At 35.9% G+C, this 15,762-nt stretch overlaps 1 protein-coding gene across 4 annotated transcripts in view; it reads right to left on the bottom strand.

Moving 5' to 3' along the window:
* Nucleotides 1-15,762, bottom strand: part of aopep (aminopeptidase O (putative)) — a 199,960-nt gene that overhangs the window by 52,565 nt on the left and 131,633 nt on the right. For 3 of the 4 annotated variants that reach the window (XM_031890955.1, XM_012971565.3, XM_012971569.3), the window contains exons 12-13: nucleotides 14,461-14,523; nucleotides 13,222-13,305 (exon numbers count right to left, since the gene is read on the bottom strand). The exons of the other annotated variant lie outside the window; for it this stretch is intronic. In XM_031890955.1, coding sequence (XP_031746815.1) covers nucleotides 13,222-13,305; nucleotides 14,461-14,523 — 147 coding nt within the window. The remainder of the gene's footprint in view (nucleotides 1-13,221; nucleotides 13,306-14,460; nucleotides 14,524-15,762) is intronic. 4 annotated transcript variants of the gene reach the window in all.

Below are 15,762 nucleotides of genomic sequence, written 5' to 3'. Positions count from 1 at the left end.
AATTTAATTCAGAAATGAACAATAACATAACTGACTTATGACTGGGAGCCAGGCAAAATAGGCACAATATGAAAAAATAAATACCATAAGTGTTGCTTTAACCCTGTGCACTATAGAGAACAGAGTTTGGCTACTCGCAGCAGTGATTTATCACCACACATCATTCCAATCCCTAAAGGACAATTCTACTGTAAAAAGAATAAACAGAAAAGGCTGTAAAATCTTTTTCGAAAAAGCACATTTAAAAAAAGATTCATTTGTGTAGTGATATTCTACCTTGCTCTATTTTGAAGAAACACTTGGCAATAAATCTAGCCCAAGGACTGAGAGTCTTCAGCTTGTGAGGGAGTCATAAGAGAACAGCATTATCTGACCAATATGAGGTATTAAAATGTGTAGTAATGCAATATTATAGTCAGAGAAAGAAAGCACTACAGATTTACTACATGACAGACAGGATTTTGGAGAAATGCTGTACCAGGCAGTTGTGAAGACGGCTATGATTTAAGATTACCAGACCACATAAATAACCAGGGACAACCATAGTATGTGCAAGTTGCTGGGCTGAACTGACTGCATTTGAATTAAATGCAAACAAGATAATTTCTAGCTTTATTTTTTTAGAAAGTGCCCCTAGTTTTTCACGTGATAACCTTACTATGAATAGCATAACTGGGTTCTAAATAATATCAGCAGTGAGACCATGATTTAAATACTGTTTACTCAATCTGGCATTACAGAGTTCAAAAAGTCTGTGTGTTTGTCTGCTAAACCATAAAATATAATTAAAAAAAACCTCTATTCCCTAAAAAGGGGCACTAAAATCTCAACCAAATTAATTTCACTACTTTTATAAATTTTGCTCAATTGATGCTCAATGAACATTAATAAGCTGCTAATTAAAATGTATTACTGCAACAATCAAATCAAACCTGAATCACCACCTTTTCCACTGAGATCAACTGAGTTAACAAGGATGCCAGTCAAAGGGCTCACTCAAAAAAGTGCTGCTTGATTAAGGCCAAGGGGGCTACATGTGAAGATGAGAAAAGGGCATATCAGGATTATATAACTCCACAGTAGGGTTAATATGGCCAGTATGCTCCATTAGTGCATCTATTTTATACAGATTTATATAAATATACATAATATATATTATAAAATAATATTGCTTGTTTCAATTTAATTGATAGCTATTGCTGCCCCTTCCAAGATAGCCGATTTGGTCTGCCCCCTTTGTAGAAGGGTGTCACCAATCCCCTCCCTTCTTTGTTAAATGCAGAGATCAGCAGGGACTAAGAAACTTCACGGCGTTACACAATACTGTGCAAGCTTGGTGCCTATGCCCACCCATTTGTATATCATGCTTTGACAGCCAATAGAATTAATTCTATGCAAATGAATGAGGATAGCTGAGGCATGTGCAAAAGCCATGGCAGTCCTCACTTAAGTTTTTTACCCGCTTCTCTCTGCAACAGCACTTTAAGATCAGGAGAGGCACCAGTTTTATTCTGAATTAACTATACACTTTTGTATAATGTTTCTTTTGCAAAGTCCTACCACATTGTCAGGACTATGCAAAGGGTGAACATTCCCTTTAAATAGCCTATTGTTAAATAGTCTAGGTAATACCTCAATAGGATAAAATGCAAAGGAGCAGTCATGGGGCTTGAAAAGAACAGTTCTTTAAAAGGAGAAGGAAAGTCATTTTGGCATTTTACTGCCAATAGATTCGCCACATTAGTGCCACCTAGAACAATATATTTATTCTGCAGAAAGCATTACTTAACCTGAGTAAACAGCCCTAGAAGTTTTCTCTGTTTGCTTAAGATTGCAGCTGCCATTTTAAGTATCTTCCTGCTGCAGCGCTAGCCCTTATAGCTCAGATCACACGTTCCTAAGGGGGGGGGTCCTTAGCATTCTTGTGGGAGGGGGAAGCAGGAGAGGGGGAAAGAGGAGAGATCTGAACAGACAAGAGAGGAAGTCAGATACCCTAAGAAAATGTTTACAAAAAAGGAGCCATGAAATCCAGAGTTTCTTTTGATAGAGGACTCACTGCAGCGTTTCTCTGAGTGCTTATGGCTGTATTTACATAGACCTTTCTGATAAAGCTTACTTAGTTTTTTACCTTTCCTTCTCCTTTAAGCAAACATTTCAATTCTATTCAGAGAACAAATCTTGAAAAAGATTCTATGAGGAGAACCAAAATGTTTCACTTTTTTCAAGCCCCCATGTTTTTGTTTGTTTCTTTAATAAATAGCATTTTAAACTAATACAGTAACACACTAGCAGTATAAGAGTAAAACATTACACTTTCCTTTAAGTTTAACATTTTACACTAATTTTGGAGAAGGCAGACAAAATAAGTTCCTTTGTAACCAAACATGGCAGTATTCATGTTTGTTTTTAAATACCATTAACAGTATTTTGTTAACAGTAATTTAGCCTAAAATATCTGAATATTTATGGGATCCTTAGGAAGATAAAGTATAATTTGGAAACATATATGATCAACTGATGAACTTGTTCTGCAAAATGATGAAAAGACTGTAACCGACATACTTTCATTTTATCCTAATTTCTCGTTGTTCCAGTGGAGGGTACAAAATCCCCAAACCCATCTGAATTTGCTTCAGAATGGGACTAAATATTATTCCTGACTCCAAATGGAAATAGATTCTGCCCCTGGATTAATTTTTTTACACCTAAAAACATCTTAGGTTAAAAAAAAAAAAAAAAAGTATTTTGTCTATTCTTTTAATTAAAAAAAAAAAAAAACATTTTCAGTGGACTGGTAATTACTTTGGTCAGATTCTCCTCTGCTCCCTAGAACCGGGAAGTGACAGGAAGTGCTAAAATGAAACTAAATAACAATAACAATTTATATTTCTTGATTAAAACAATAGGCAAAAAGTATGTTCAGCATAAGCCCTATTCATTGAGCTCATGTTGAAAAGGGTATACTGTCAGCAACCTTGTAATCCCATAAAGACATCAAACTGTTTCTTAAACAAATGTATCTGCCAGTATAACTACTTAAGGGAGAGAATTCCACAACTTCACTTTTCTGACTTTTCAATGTCGCTATCCTCACTTGCCCTTATACACCCCTAATATAGAACAATATCTTGGTTAAGGTTAGCAGCAAACTGTATGCAAATAAAAAACTACAGTATTTTAGGAAAGTTTAAGATCTGGCATATTGTTATTTGTTAAATAAAAAATATGCACTATGAAATTTATCTTATATGTTCAGTGTGTCAAAAACAAACATAAAGCCCCTCATTAAATTTCTAACCATCTCTTTTTCACCATCCTTTTCTAACTCTATATGTGTGTGTTTATAAATTTGTATAAGAATGTACTTTTTCATATATATTTGTGGTGGGAAAGGGCCATTTAGACTGTGTGTGAGTAAAGCATCCGATATAATAAAAAGAGATACTGCACAGCGGCTGGCTGCCCAGCTAACAAATTCTTTGCCAATAGGGGCCTTTGGGAAGTTAGGAATTTAAAGTAATATGCAAAAATTGAATACAAAATAATAACAAGCAATTTCCACAATCACTGCAGATATAAGATATATATAAGAAATAACAAACGGCTAAAACAAAGTGTTCTTTTTCTGGAGGTATGCTGTTTGTGCTTTAGTTAAATTATGTGACACATTTTAAAAGAATGAAGTAAGTGAGGGTACAGATTTTTTAAAGAAAAAAATTGGAAAACATTTGGCTTGAAATGAGATTTATGATTACACGTTTTTGTCATAGACAGCCCTAAATGGTAAGAGGGAGAGAAAATTGGTTAACAAAATGTATACAATAAATGATACCATACAGAACTGCAGAGTTTTGAGAAGAATAGAAGTACAGTAAGTATAGTAAGTGTGTGTATTTGTATACAGAAAAATAAATAGATGAAACATAGATGTGGGACCTACTAACCTACAATGCCATTTCCTACAGTGCTCTTTAGCAACTGTCCCAACTACATTTTTGTCAGCCAAAGGAAGTGAAGCCTTTTCAGTTCCTGCTATTCCAGCCATTTTGGTGGTTAGCCCAAACAACATAACAGAAAGGTGAAATTACACATGTATGTCCCCCTTATACAGCCCTTGGGCAAAAGTCAGATACCATGCCTGGTTGCCTCGTGTGTGCCAACCTCGAGCTAGCATAAATCCATTTTAATTGAAAAACAATACTATTTTTTTTTTCAACATTTAAACCCTTAAGCAGATCCTATACCAGGATTAACAATGTAATACAGACATCATTTGCCATATAATATCCTGCATGACATCCGTTCCTAAGAAACCCTTTTAAAGTTTGCATAGAAAAATATCTGCTGCAACATTTAAAGTAAGATACATTCTATCAAGCAAGAATATAGTTTGGCAGCCCATGGAGTAATATGACCCACAATTGTTCCATGATGGGCCTATATGATGTAGATATCCATAGGAAATATTATCTAATAAATATAACAAGTGAATCACCAAAAATCACCCTAGATTTTGTGGCCAGGTAACATTTCAGGTGGTGGGTCCTAATATGACAGATTCACTACATGTAGTAGTACCTAAGATGGTGAAGTCCTGGCACCAATCTAAACACATGTCATAGCTTGAACGTAACCTAAGGAAGTTTATTTTCCCCAGACTGCTACAAAACAGCACAACATACAAACAAATTTTTTTTAGGATAGGTGGAGTTTTTTTTTTACGCAAGGGTTATTTTCTTATACAGCTCTGTGACTTTATGTTTCCTTTACTACAGCTTTGCACAAACAAAAGTAACACAACAGTTGTTCAGCATCACACAGGAATATCAAAAACCACCAGTTTGGGATTAGATTTTATGGAAGGAATTTAACACAGGCTGGCTGGAATACAGGATACTTAAACCTATTTAAAACATTTATGACCCTATTCTCACTTTTAGGCTTTAGTATTCCTGAAAAACACAATGTTGTAATAGAAGCACAAGGGATTTTACTTTCATTCACAGACAATTTTAACAGGTCTTCATCCTGTGCTTTTATGTTTTAGGGGCTTACTACCATGTTCTTTAGCTTTTCTGCTGTTAAATATTTCTAAAACGGCTAAAATATAAACCTGGCATTTGTCCACCGTGAGTGTTGGAATATGAATGGCTTAAATGAAGATGATTGTGGCCACCTAATATAAACATGCATGAAATAAAGAAGCAGATGCCTGGTCCAAAAGCTTCTAATATAAAACTATTGAGTGAAAAATTAGTAGTAGAAAGCTAATCCATTGTAACTGAATGTATTACCTGAAAAAAATCATAGGGAAATGCATGCAACTTGCCCTTGACCACCTGAGAAAAGAAAGATTCATATGGTACAATACATACTAATGTTAAAAAAAATATATACTCCCACGACACAAATAGAAAAAAAAAAAAAAAATCAGAATTCCACCAGTTCATATGTAGATCCCAAGATACACAGTTTTTTCTGAACAAATTTATGTACAATCCACTTCTTAAATCTATGGTTTATAGTGGAGCACGGTTCAAAAAACAAGCGCTCAAAATCTGCATCATTCAAACACCGTCTTCAACAGTCTTAAATTGTGTGGCTCATTCTCTAAACCTCTCTAAGCACTTTCTTAACAGGGGTTCCTTTTGACACAATTACCTGGCTCCTCCCTTTTTAAATAGATTTAAACTTCAATTTTGAGTACAACTTTTTTTTTTATTTGGAAGGAGCGGAAAGCTGCTCAGACGTAGAACTCGCTCACTGTTGCAACCTCATTTACGGTCATTATAAAGTCTTTCACAAACAACAACTTCACAAATATCTACACACACACCTATTCTTTGTATCACAGAACAGCATGGAGCTTTTGTTTTTGTGGCCAACAGAATTACAGCATTTGTTATTTCGACTGAAAAACTGGCAGACACATGCCAGTTATAACAAGTCTCTTATTACAGAACTCCAGATATCACTCCAGATATCAAAGGGTCCATCCCGTATTGGTAAAGTAAAATGGGAAACTAACACAAGTAAAAGAACAATGGATATCTATTTCAGATTCAGCATTAGGGTGAAGCTGATTTCATAATGCTATTTATCGTGATTTCTTGGAGAAAAAGGTCTGACAACAATATATCTCCATTGCTTACATGTTATCAATCACACACTCCTGAGAAGTGCCACAAATAAGTCACCTTTGAATGTGCTAATTCATATAAAGTTAAGTTACAACTCTAAACCCGAAGAAGATCATCAAGATGGCGAAAAAAAGAATAAGATTTATAGTGTAGTACATTGTACAATCAAATCGTAAACATTACAATTCTGCTAATGTACATGATTTGTGCTGTGTTTCAGATTTGATTGCACTACACTATACGTCTGTTTACTCCGTCTTTTTTGGTCTTCTAAGGCGACTTTTCTAGTACATTCACCAGTTATAACTGCTGCTCTGGATATGTTGTTAGCAACAGCAAAACAAAAAGAGATTTGTGTGGCGCTTTACACTTTTTTAGAAACAATCTGACACTATACAGTAGTACTCTGCTTACCCCGCATTAAGCGCTTCTGCTCTGCAGGCCCACAGGAACCCACACCATTTTTTTTTTCATTTCAAACTGTGCCTACCTGGATTATTTGTAGCATGAATAATGGATGAACTTAATAAATATTTCAATACCATGCACTAGGTATATAATTTTAAAAATACAGTATATCCTTCTGAAGTTACCATTTTAAGGCTCCACAAGAATTATACATCTGTGCGTGTTTTGAATTTTCTACGTTTCCTTGACTCTGACACCAGCTCTATAATAAGGGAAGCAATTCTTGCTTTTTTGACAGATTTCCCTTTTCTCTGTAATAATATAGTACAGGTATGAGTTGTATGGGATCCATTATATGGAAACCCATTATCCAGTAAGCTCCAAATTACAGAAAGGCCACCTCCCATAGATTCCATTTTAACCAAATAATTCAGATGTTTAAAAATTGATTTTCCCTTTGTCTGTAATAATAACAGTATCTTGTACTTTATCCTAAGATGTAATTAATCCTTTTTGGAGGAAAAGCAATCTAACTATTTATTTAATGTTTAAATTATTTTTTTAGTCAACTTAAAGTAGGGTGATTCAAATTACAGAAAGATCTCCCATATGCCATCTCTTACCTCTAAGCAGTTGCGATGACGTTATGCTGTGTATTTAATGCAAATAAATGGAAGGCAAACCTTATTGCAAAGGTCTGTTTTCCAATAAACACCTCTGGTACCTATTTTTGATATAATGACACTTACAAAATTGTGTCAACACTTGAGAATCATAAATGGATGAATATTGGATCTAGCATGCATACAGTTGTAACCACCAGGTTAATGTTGCAAACAAGTCCATTGGGATGTCTGCTCCAGCACACCATTCTTCCGTGAGTGTTAGAACTTTCTGCACTGTGTTTAACATAGTCTCTCCCCACTTACCCATGGTATAGAGCATGATCATGTTTAGAAACAATATGGAAATTCCATGGAGCTGCAATGAATGCCTCCTACTGGAAGGTCTTTAGCAGACAAAATGCCAGTTACTTGCAAATAGGCGCACTAAATATAAAACAGTCGAAGGATTATCCCATGTGTAATTACTCACAAACAAAGAAAGCTTACACGTTGGAATAAAGAAAAGATTTGCCCATATTCCCTGCATTACTGCAATGGGATCAGTTTTAGCAATAAAGATAAAGTTAAGCAGCCTGGTTCTTTGTTAAAGCCTTGAAATAAAAGGTTCAAGTGTGCAGCAGTTGTCTGCAGGGTTTTATATTTGGGAACGGCATCTCATGGCCTAAAGCTCAGCTACTCTTAACTAAGAGTTTAATGTTCACACAGGGCCCCCGATTCTTTGAATGATTTTGAGGGAATGAAGCTGGCAGTGCACCAATATCCTTTCATGTCTAAATTTGGTAAAAGACAGATGATTAGCAGGAAACAGCCACAATGTTTCAGCCATAGAAACTGCACAGTCCACATGAAACCCAAACATTTTAAGTGCATTTATTAATGAATCCCTATAGGCTTGATAAAGCCAGCACAAAGTCACTCATATTTTTAACTGCATGATTATACGTTCGAAGTAAATAAAGCACAGACTGCATCTGCATATCTCTGTGAAGTTCAGGAGTACTTAACTGGCACAACAGCTGACTACCTACAGTAACAAACTTTAAATATATAGCTACAATCTAAAGGGCATGAAAATGTCTACAGCTCTTTCCCCATTATTAAACAACTGGGTAGCTCAAAAAAAAACAAAAAAACTATGCAGGTAAAGAATAGGAAGCACAAACCTTTGGATACCAAAAAATGTAGCTTGAACTGCATTATGCAAACAAAGAGGGATAGGAAACATTCTAACAACAATATTCACTGTTACTTTACAGATAAAATATAATTTTGGTTGTGTTATTAAATCAGGTGTGCTTGGTTAATCCATTTATATGGTCACAGTTATTAGCAAGTATTGATAAACAATCAGTGCTTAAAACAAAAACAAATTTTGTGCTCTCAAAACATATTTCAAGGCTTCGAGCTCTAACAAAGAAAGTTAAAATCTCTGAAACACACGCTAGACTCCCTTAAGAAATAATGAGACAGGTCTTTCATATCTGCAGCCAAACATCTCCATTACATGATTACCATGAAGTCTGAGAATGCATACCTAAAATAACACCCCACATACAGTAATCCATTAAAACTTTTACCAACTGCTTAAACAAAGGCAGCATTGTCTCCACTATAGTTGGAAATGTTGGTACGTCACTGCAAAACTGCCCTTCGTTCTGTCTTGCACCATGTGCAAAGCACTACACAAATATATGACGTAAATAAGAGAGCAACTATGTAAAGATCTGCATATGCCTCTGGCTTAAATACAACTGTTTAATAAAGGGAAAAGCAAAACAGCTTACAAAGTTGAGATCGTATTACCTGTGTGTGTTTGATTTAACACAGAAACAGAATAACCACTTGGCCTACTTTGCCATACACTAACCTTTACAACAGCTCTGACTCCATGTGCCCTTTGTCTTTACTAAATATTTTTAGAGCAGATTACCGCGTTTGTCACTTCTACCAAAATCCAGAAAAGTAAGAAGAGGGCTTCCTGAACTTTGAGTACTTACTGAGAACTGTAAATGGCATATAGCGGATCTACTATCTGGAATGCTTGGGGTTTCATGGATTAGGGATCTTTCTGTCATTTGAAGAACCATGCCTTAGGGATACAAATACACTTAAGCAAAAAAAAAAACCCCAAAAATAAAAAAAAAGACAAAGAAATGTGACAGGGTTTATTTTTGCTTTGTTACCATCAAGATAACTATACTATTTTATTATTTCAGAGAAAATGGAAATCCGTCAAAAAACAAGGATTACTTGCTTAAATAGGATGCTATAGAAAGAGCTATTTCTTTATTTCTGTACAGGAGTTCCATGAGCTTTATAAAAGCACTCGGCCTATGGCCTTGTGCTTTTATGCGATTATGGAACTCCTCCATGACTTATAATATCCTTATATGTTACAAAATGGGGGTACTTTATTTAATACATTACAAATATATATATATATATATATATATATATATATATATATATATATATATATATATATATACATATATATATATATATATATATATATACACATACATACACCAAGGAGGAGCACTCCTAAAACATATATATAGTAAATATGGTAAACAGAATGCCATAGTACCGCACTTGACGGGAATACATGCGCAAAATCAAAAATTATTGAAAAAATAAATAAACTTTGATTTTTTCACAAGTATTCCTGTCGATTGTGGTACTATGTCAACACCCCCCTATACAAATACTCTTTAAATTCAGTGTGAAATATGTTATAAGTACATAAATATCAAGGAACCAATACTCCAATACTATTTAGAAGGAAGTGAAAATACTCTGTATAAAATACTTATTATAATTATAATGATAGCAAGCTAACACAATGCCTCAGTCAATGTATAAAGCAGCTCCCTTTACGCTTTTAAAAAGTTTACGAAAAAGAAAAACAATGAAGCATATCGATTATCTAAATTAAGAGAAGAATATCTTTCATTCTCATAACTAAAAATACTGTTTTTATTAAAGCTCAGGACACAAGAAAAATCACAGGGGCACAGCCAGTACGATATATAAGCCTAAGTAACAGACTTAGTTTCACAAAATTATAGTGCAGGAAAAAGCAAAAATCTGAAGAAAAGGTTAACAATAAAAGAGAAAGATTAAGTGTGCCCGCAAGGAGGTGTACATACTGAGAGATATTTTTCAGAAAAGATACTTAAAGAAGTTAACTGGGGGTTTAACCCTTTGCTTTGCCATTTAGCATGGGCTGTTCGGACAACAAAGGAATGAAACTTGCTCTTGCCTGCTTTGCGAGGTGCCTCTTGAGAAAGGGAAATGCTGGCGAGAAAGATAGCAACTGAACCAACACAGATCTAATTATTGTTACAGAGGAAATGACTTAGACAGGGAGTAAATAATGGATGTTTTAAACTTTTAATTGCACATCTTTGAGTCTGCTTTGGACCAAAAGCAGTTCATTATTTCGCTTTAATCCTCTGTGCTCTGTTCTGGTGCTTGGGGCAGCAGATCAGCCTCCCTGTTGCTTTCTATTCCTCTCAGAGAACTGACCAAGTGCAAATGGAGCCGAATGGTTGACACAAATAGAATTAACACTTTAATTAAGTTTTATTTCTTCAGCATTATCGCCCAGGCCCCAAGTCATCCATCTATCTCCAATACTAAAACTTAGGGGGCTGCTGTACAATGTCTAGGTGCTGAAAAACAAAGTTAATGGGCAAAATCACAGAATTTTTCAACTGTGATAAAATGGATTATTTCTTCTGCATATACACACACATATGAGAAAATCCTCAATTATTGCTGACCTTGATTTAAAAAAAATAAATAAAAAAAACAAATCAAAACAAAAAAACACTACAAATGCAAGAAACGACAAGTAGTAAATTGAAGAAGGTGGCAAACAGGTCTGAAGTGTTCTTCTCACACAATATCAGTGTCCCCAAGCAAAACCTGAGTTAGAAATAGTGCAGTTTAGATCTGTAACTGATACTTAAAGCAAGATGAAAAACAACAGTAAGCGAGCCTCTAGCTGCCATTGCCAAGAATGAGGAAATAATCAGGAACACCTATGGATCTTAATGGCCATACAGAGGAAAAAGAGTAGATATATTTTTTTAAATCAAATAGAAACAACCATAACAGTGGTTGATAAATTATCATCTGTGGTTGTCACATTAAAAAAGATTTTCATACTCACTTTTCTAATCTTATACTGTTATAGTCTAAAAAAAATATCTATATAAATATATTACATAAGTTAGGTAGACACCATAACGAAAGAACACAACCTGAATGCCAGTGCTAATGTATCTCATGCTATAATTAAATAACGGCAATAATGGAATTGTAAAAAAACTAAATACGCACACACAAAAAAGGTTAGTTATACAATTTATGCAAGCATATTTGCACACCCACAAATAAATAAATATGACAGTTGAATTGTAACAACTGAATACATAAAAAAGGTAGAAAAGACAAAATACATGTATAACATTTTTGCTGTAAGGAAAGCTACAGATGGCTTAACCTGCTAGTAACCCTCTCCAGCTTTTGTATCAAATGTTGCTAATTTCTTGTACAGCTTGTTTATAAACTGCATAACATACTGGTGCTCAGACTTTAATTGTAGAAATGTTAATAGTTCTGTATAACTGTTTACAAATGAATGGTTACATCACCGGTTGCACAATGTTTATTTCATTAGAGTGCAAGCTCAGTGGGGAAGGCTGCTCCTTTCTCCTGTGTCTTTTAAAAGGTGCCGCTAATTCTTTGTAATGTATATATATATATATATATATATTTTGTTTGTTTATGGTACTGTTTGCTCCCCGATTACTTTATACAGTACACCTCTGTGCATACAAGTAGGACAACAGAAATAACATACAATCATACTACTTCCTGTGGCCTTGGACACATTTTTTTTTATTTCCATGAGGCTCAAGACTTCAAATCATTGGAGGGGCGGAAGTCAACGGTTAAGTACGATTCTTTGGTATGTAATTTAAGTATAATGATGATAACAATCAAACACCATTTGCAGTACTTAATCCCTTCTCAGAAACCCCCTTAAGGAAGGCATAAGGAAATACTATGAAGCACACAAGGACACAAAGAGGACGTAGAAAAGTGTAATGAGAATCACATGCATGGAAATAATTGTCGTCCTGATTGCAGTGAGTTGTGGAGAACACTGCAGGGTTGAAAGGGGTTGGAAGGGGCATCACTGAACAGAAAATACAAGGAAAGGGTTGGGAGAATCACCACGGGAGAATAATCAAAGAGGACATTACCCCCTTCAATTTTGGGAGGTCTGTAACAGAATTGAAAATAAATGGTACACTCCATTTAATCAAAAACACAACCCCTTAGGAATTGTATCCCACAAATACTAAAACTATACAACTCTTTTAACTGCAGTGCTAAAGCACTAAATCAGCCTCCTTGCAATGAGAACAGAAGACCAAAATGCACAAACAAGTTCAGCCAATGAATGATCGATTCCAGTTTAACAGCATTCCTAAGTATGCCTAAATATGGCTTTTCCCATCAGCCCAAGCCCTTCTGTACCAAAAATACACAATTTCTCACATTCAAAATCAACCAAATGAGTAATAAAACCGTTGCAGCTTCTAAACCAAAAATGCAGGTATTATTTAAAAGGTCATTTATTATCACGTTTTTTGTTGGGGGGGGAAATCAATGCCTTGGGAATATGTGAATCCAAAATGGCTGAAAAAGACGCTGTACAATTTAGCACACTTCCTCAGTTTACACATCATTGTATTCAAACAGAATTCTAGTTGTTTCAGCTACAGAGGGGACACATTCCCACCATATGTAGTAAGATATATTTATATATTTCTTTGTTTGCTACCTGTTTCTAGAAACAGAAGATGGTAATTTGTTATCTATAGTCATTTCACTGCTAAAGAACTGAATATTTGCTAAGATTCCATGTTATATTTCATATTTTATACAAAAAGCACTAGGGGCTATAAATTAACAAAGATAATTACCCATAGAAGAATAGGAGTTTAAAAGGTTAAAATGATTCATACCTTTTCATCAAACTCTTCAGTGTGTGGCCTTTTCCTCCTGCTGCATTTTTTGTTTCTTTGGTCGAATCGGATCCACTTTAAGACCTGGAAATGAAAAAGACTACTTAGGAAAGGAACTACAAACTCTCAGACCACCAGCCATTGCAACACCCATCATCTACAACTGTTTTCAACAGGTGGGGGATGCTGAGAGCTGTAGTTTGTTACAGCTGGAGTATAGAGCATTTGACAACACTGTTTACAGAGTACTCCAGTTGGGTGCAAATGGTCTTTGTGAATAATGAACAACAAACAGAGGCTACACACATTTTTCCATTGCTTTACTGGCTGGAAATTCACTGAAAGAACATTACCTAAATGATTTCTAATCAAATTTGTGTTCATTCTCTCAATATTATACAGAATTAACTTATGTAGTATGATAAATCATACTAGAACTAAGACTAGCTGCACTTAAATCATAATGTATTGCATCATTAATATTTAATTAGCATGAACGTAGTGATAAATAATTTACCATTTACCATAATACACCCACATGGCACCTGAAGTATTGTAGTTTAACAAAAGGAGGCTTATCTTGTCTCATTTTACTGATATTCAGACTACCTGGAATATCTAGTGCCATTGCACAATACTAGGGAGAAAAACTATTCACTGATTAAGGGCGGTAGCAAAAAAAAAAAAAAAAAAGACCCTCTGTAGCACATTGTGCACTTTAGCAAATCAGTCTCTCACAAGCTGTTTATTTCTTACAGTGGATTAGCCCTGTTCTTAGAGGGTTAATACAAGATGATGCAGACAATATAGAACAGGCAAATCAACAGAGTTCCCCCTTTTGGTACCCTCAGGAGTAAATCAGAGTAATGGATAACAGGGCGGAAATTACCTGCATTCTTTTGGCAGACAAAGGCTATGCCTGGCACCCTTTCCTTATCTTCCCATTGATTCTTTGTTAACCATTAGTGATGCTGATCAAGGTGCAATAAAGGTGCCTTTTCATTTCACCCACCAGTGACATAATTAAAGTAACCATCCAAAACTGCCTTCCACTCAGTAGGAAACCGTGTACTTTGTGGAGCTGAGAAAGCCAGGAGTGTAAGAGTACTTGGGAATCCCTAGTGCCCCAGGTACCTACATGGAAAGCTGGGAGCCGCAACTCCAGCAGGCACAGGGGTGCAACAGGTACCGGGCAAGTACAGCAGAAACATCCCTTTGGTTACTAAGTCTTTGTCTTACCTCTTCATTCACTTGCTGAACTAGTCGGCATCCTTTCCAAGTCCGGCTTTCCCCCAGCAAGGGCTATAGAAAAAGAAAGAAGCAGAATAAGATGCACATGGACTTGAGCGCTCCATCAGAATCCCCCCAGGCGCAGGCTCACTATCCCCACGCCCGATTGTGCTGGACTCCTCTCCCTGCCAAGCTGCATAGAGTGCAAGTCCGAGAGGGCACTGGCCCCATGTGGCGCTGTGCTGCCGGCTAGGGAGGCACCTCCACTCTCCTCGCACTACTCTCTGTGCACTAACGTGTCTCCTTAGGAAATGAAACACCTCCAGCCCTGGCGGCTGCTGCTGCTGGGGAGGAGCCTGCCCAATACAGTGGGCTGGAGGTATGGGCTTTCCCGGCAACGTTTGTTCTTCTTCATCCACAAATACTTGCACGGTTCTGCTCCCAAAGTGCCCCAACCCCCTCCCCCCGTAATATTTACTGGATGAAAGGAACTGAGTTCTTAGGTCTGCCCTGCGACAGAGTAGCATGTTACATGGTCCTGCGCTGCGATTTATCGTCTTATGGCACTGGCTAAAATAGAAATCGTACGGAAAGAGGCAAAAAACCTATGCTCATAATTGGTGGAAAAAGCAGGTGAAAGGGAAGATGGCAGGACCTCCTGGTATTACAGTTTTAACGGAGTTTTGTACAATCGAAAGAACCTGACTCCGAATCAGCATTTTTAGGCAAAGCAACAACAGAACTGACAGATAGGCTTGTAGCTTGCAAACATGGACTTCCAACCCTATTTCTTTATTCTGTAACCATTGTTTAAGTTGATTTGATAATTGCAAGATACCTGTTTCTTCTAAAAAAAAAAAAAAAAAGTGCTGGAGAGGGTCATTTAACAGCATTCGAATTCGACTTTTTAACACAATCACCGGCAGATTTATCAAAATGTGAGTTCAGAACTTAAAACATAAAACTCACTAGTGTTCCATTCATTTCTATGGCATTTTTATATGTGTATTTATCAATGGGTGAAAGTTTCTCAAGTTGATAAATAGGTTTCTTCCCATATGGATGAATAGAGCGTGGGTGTGTTTTTATGTATTAAGCTATAAACTCATATTTTGATAAATCAGCCCCTTTAGAGTTGTCCTGCAGCAAAAATCGCAAATTCGAGTTTCCGAGAACTCACATTTTTTAGATTTATTAACCCCCAAAGGACGTAAAAAAGTAATTATAAAAAATTGCCATCTAAGTTCATGTATAAGTCAATAGGAGTTGTATTGAAATTCAATTCTAATTTTAAATTTGGCCAACTGTTTT

The sequence above is a fragment of the Xenopus tropicalis genome, chromosome 1 (genome assembly GCF_000004195.4).
Source record: "Xenopus tropicalis strain Nigerian chromosome 1, UCB_Xtro_10.0, whole genome shotgun sequence".
NCBI classification, from domain to species: Eukaryota; Metazoa; Chordata; class Amphibia; order Anura; family Pipidae; genus Xenopus; species Xenopus tropicalis.
The sequence above is the reverse complement of the archived record's forward strand: the minus strand, read 5'-3'. Positions and strand labels throughout refer to the sequence as shown.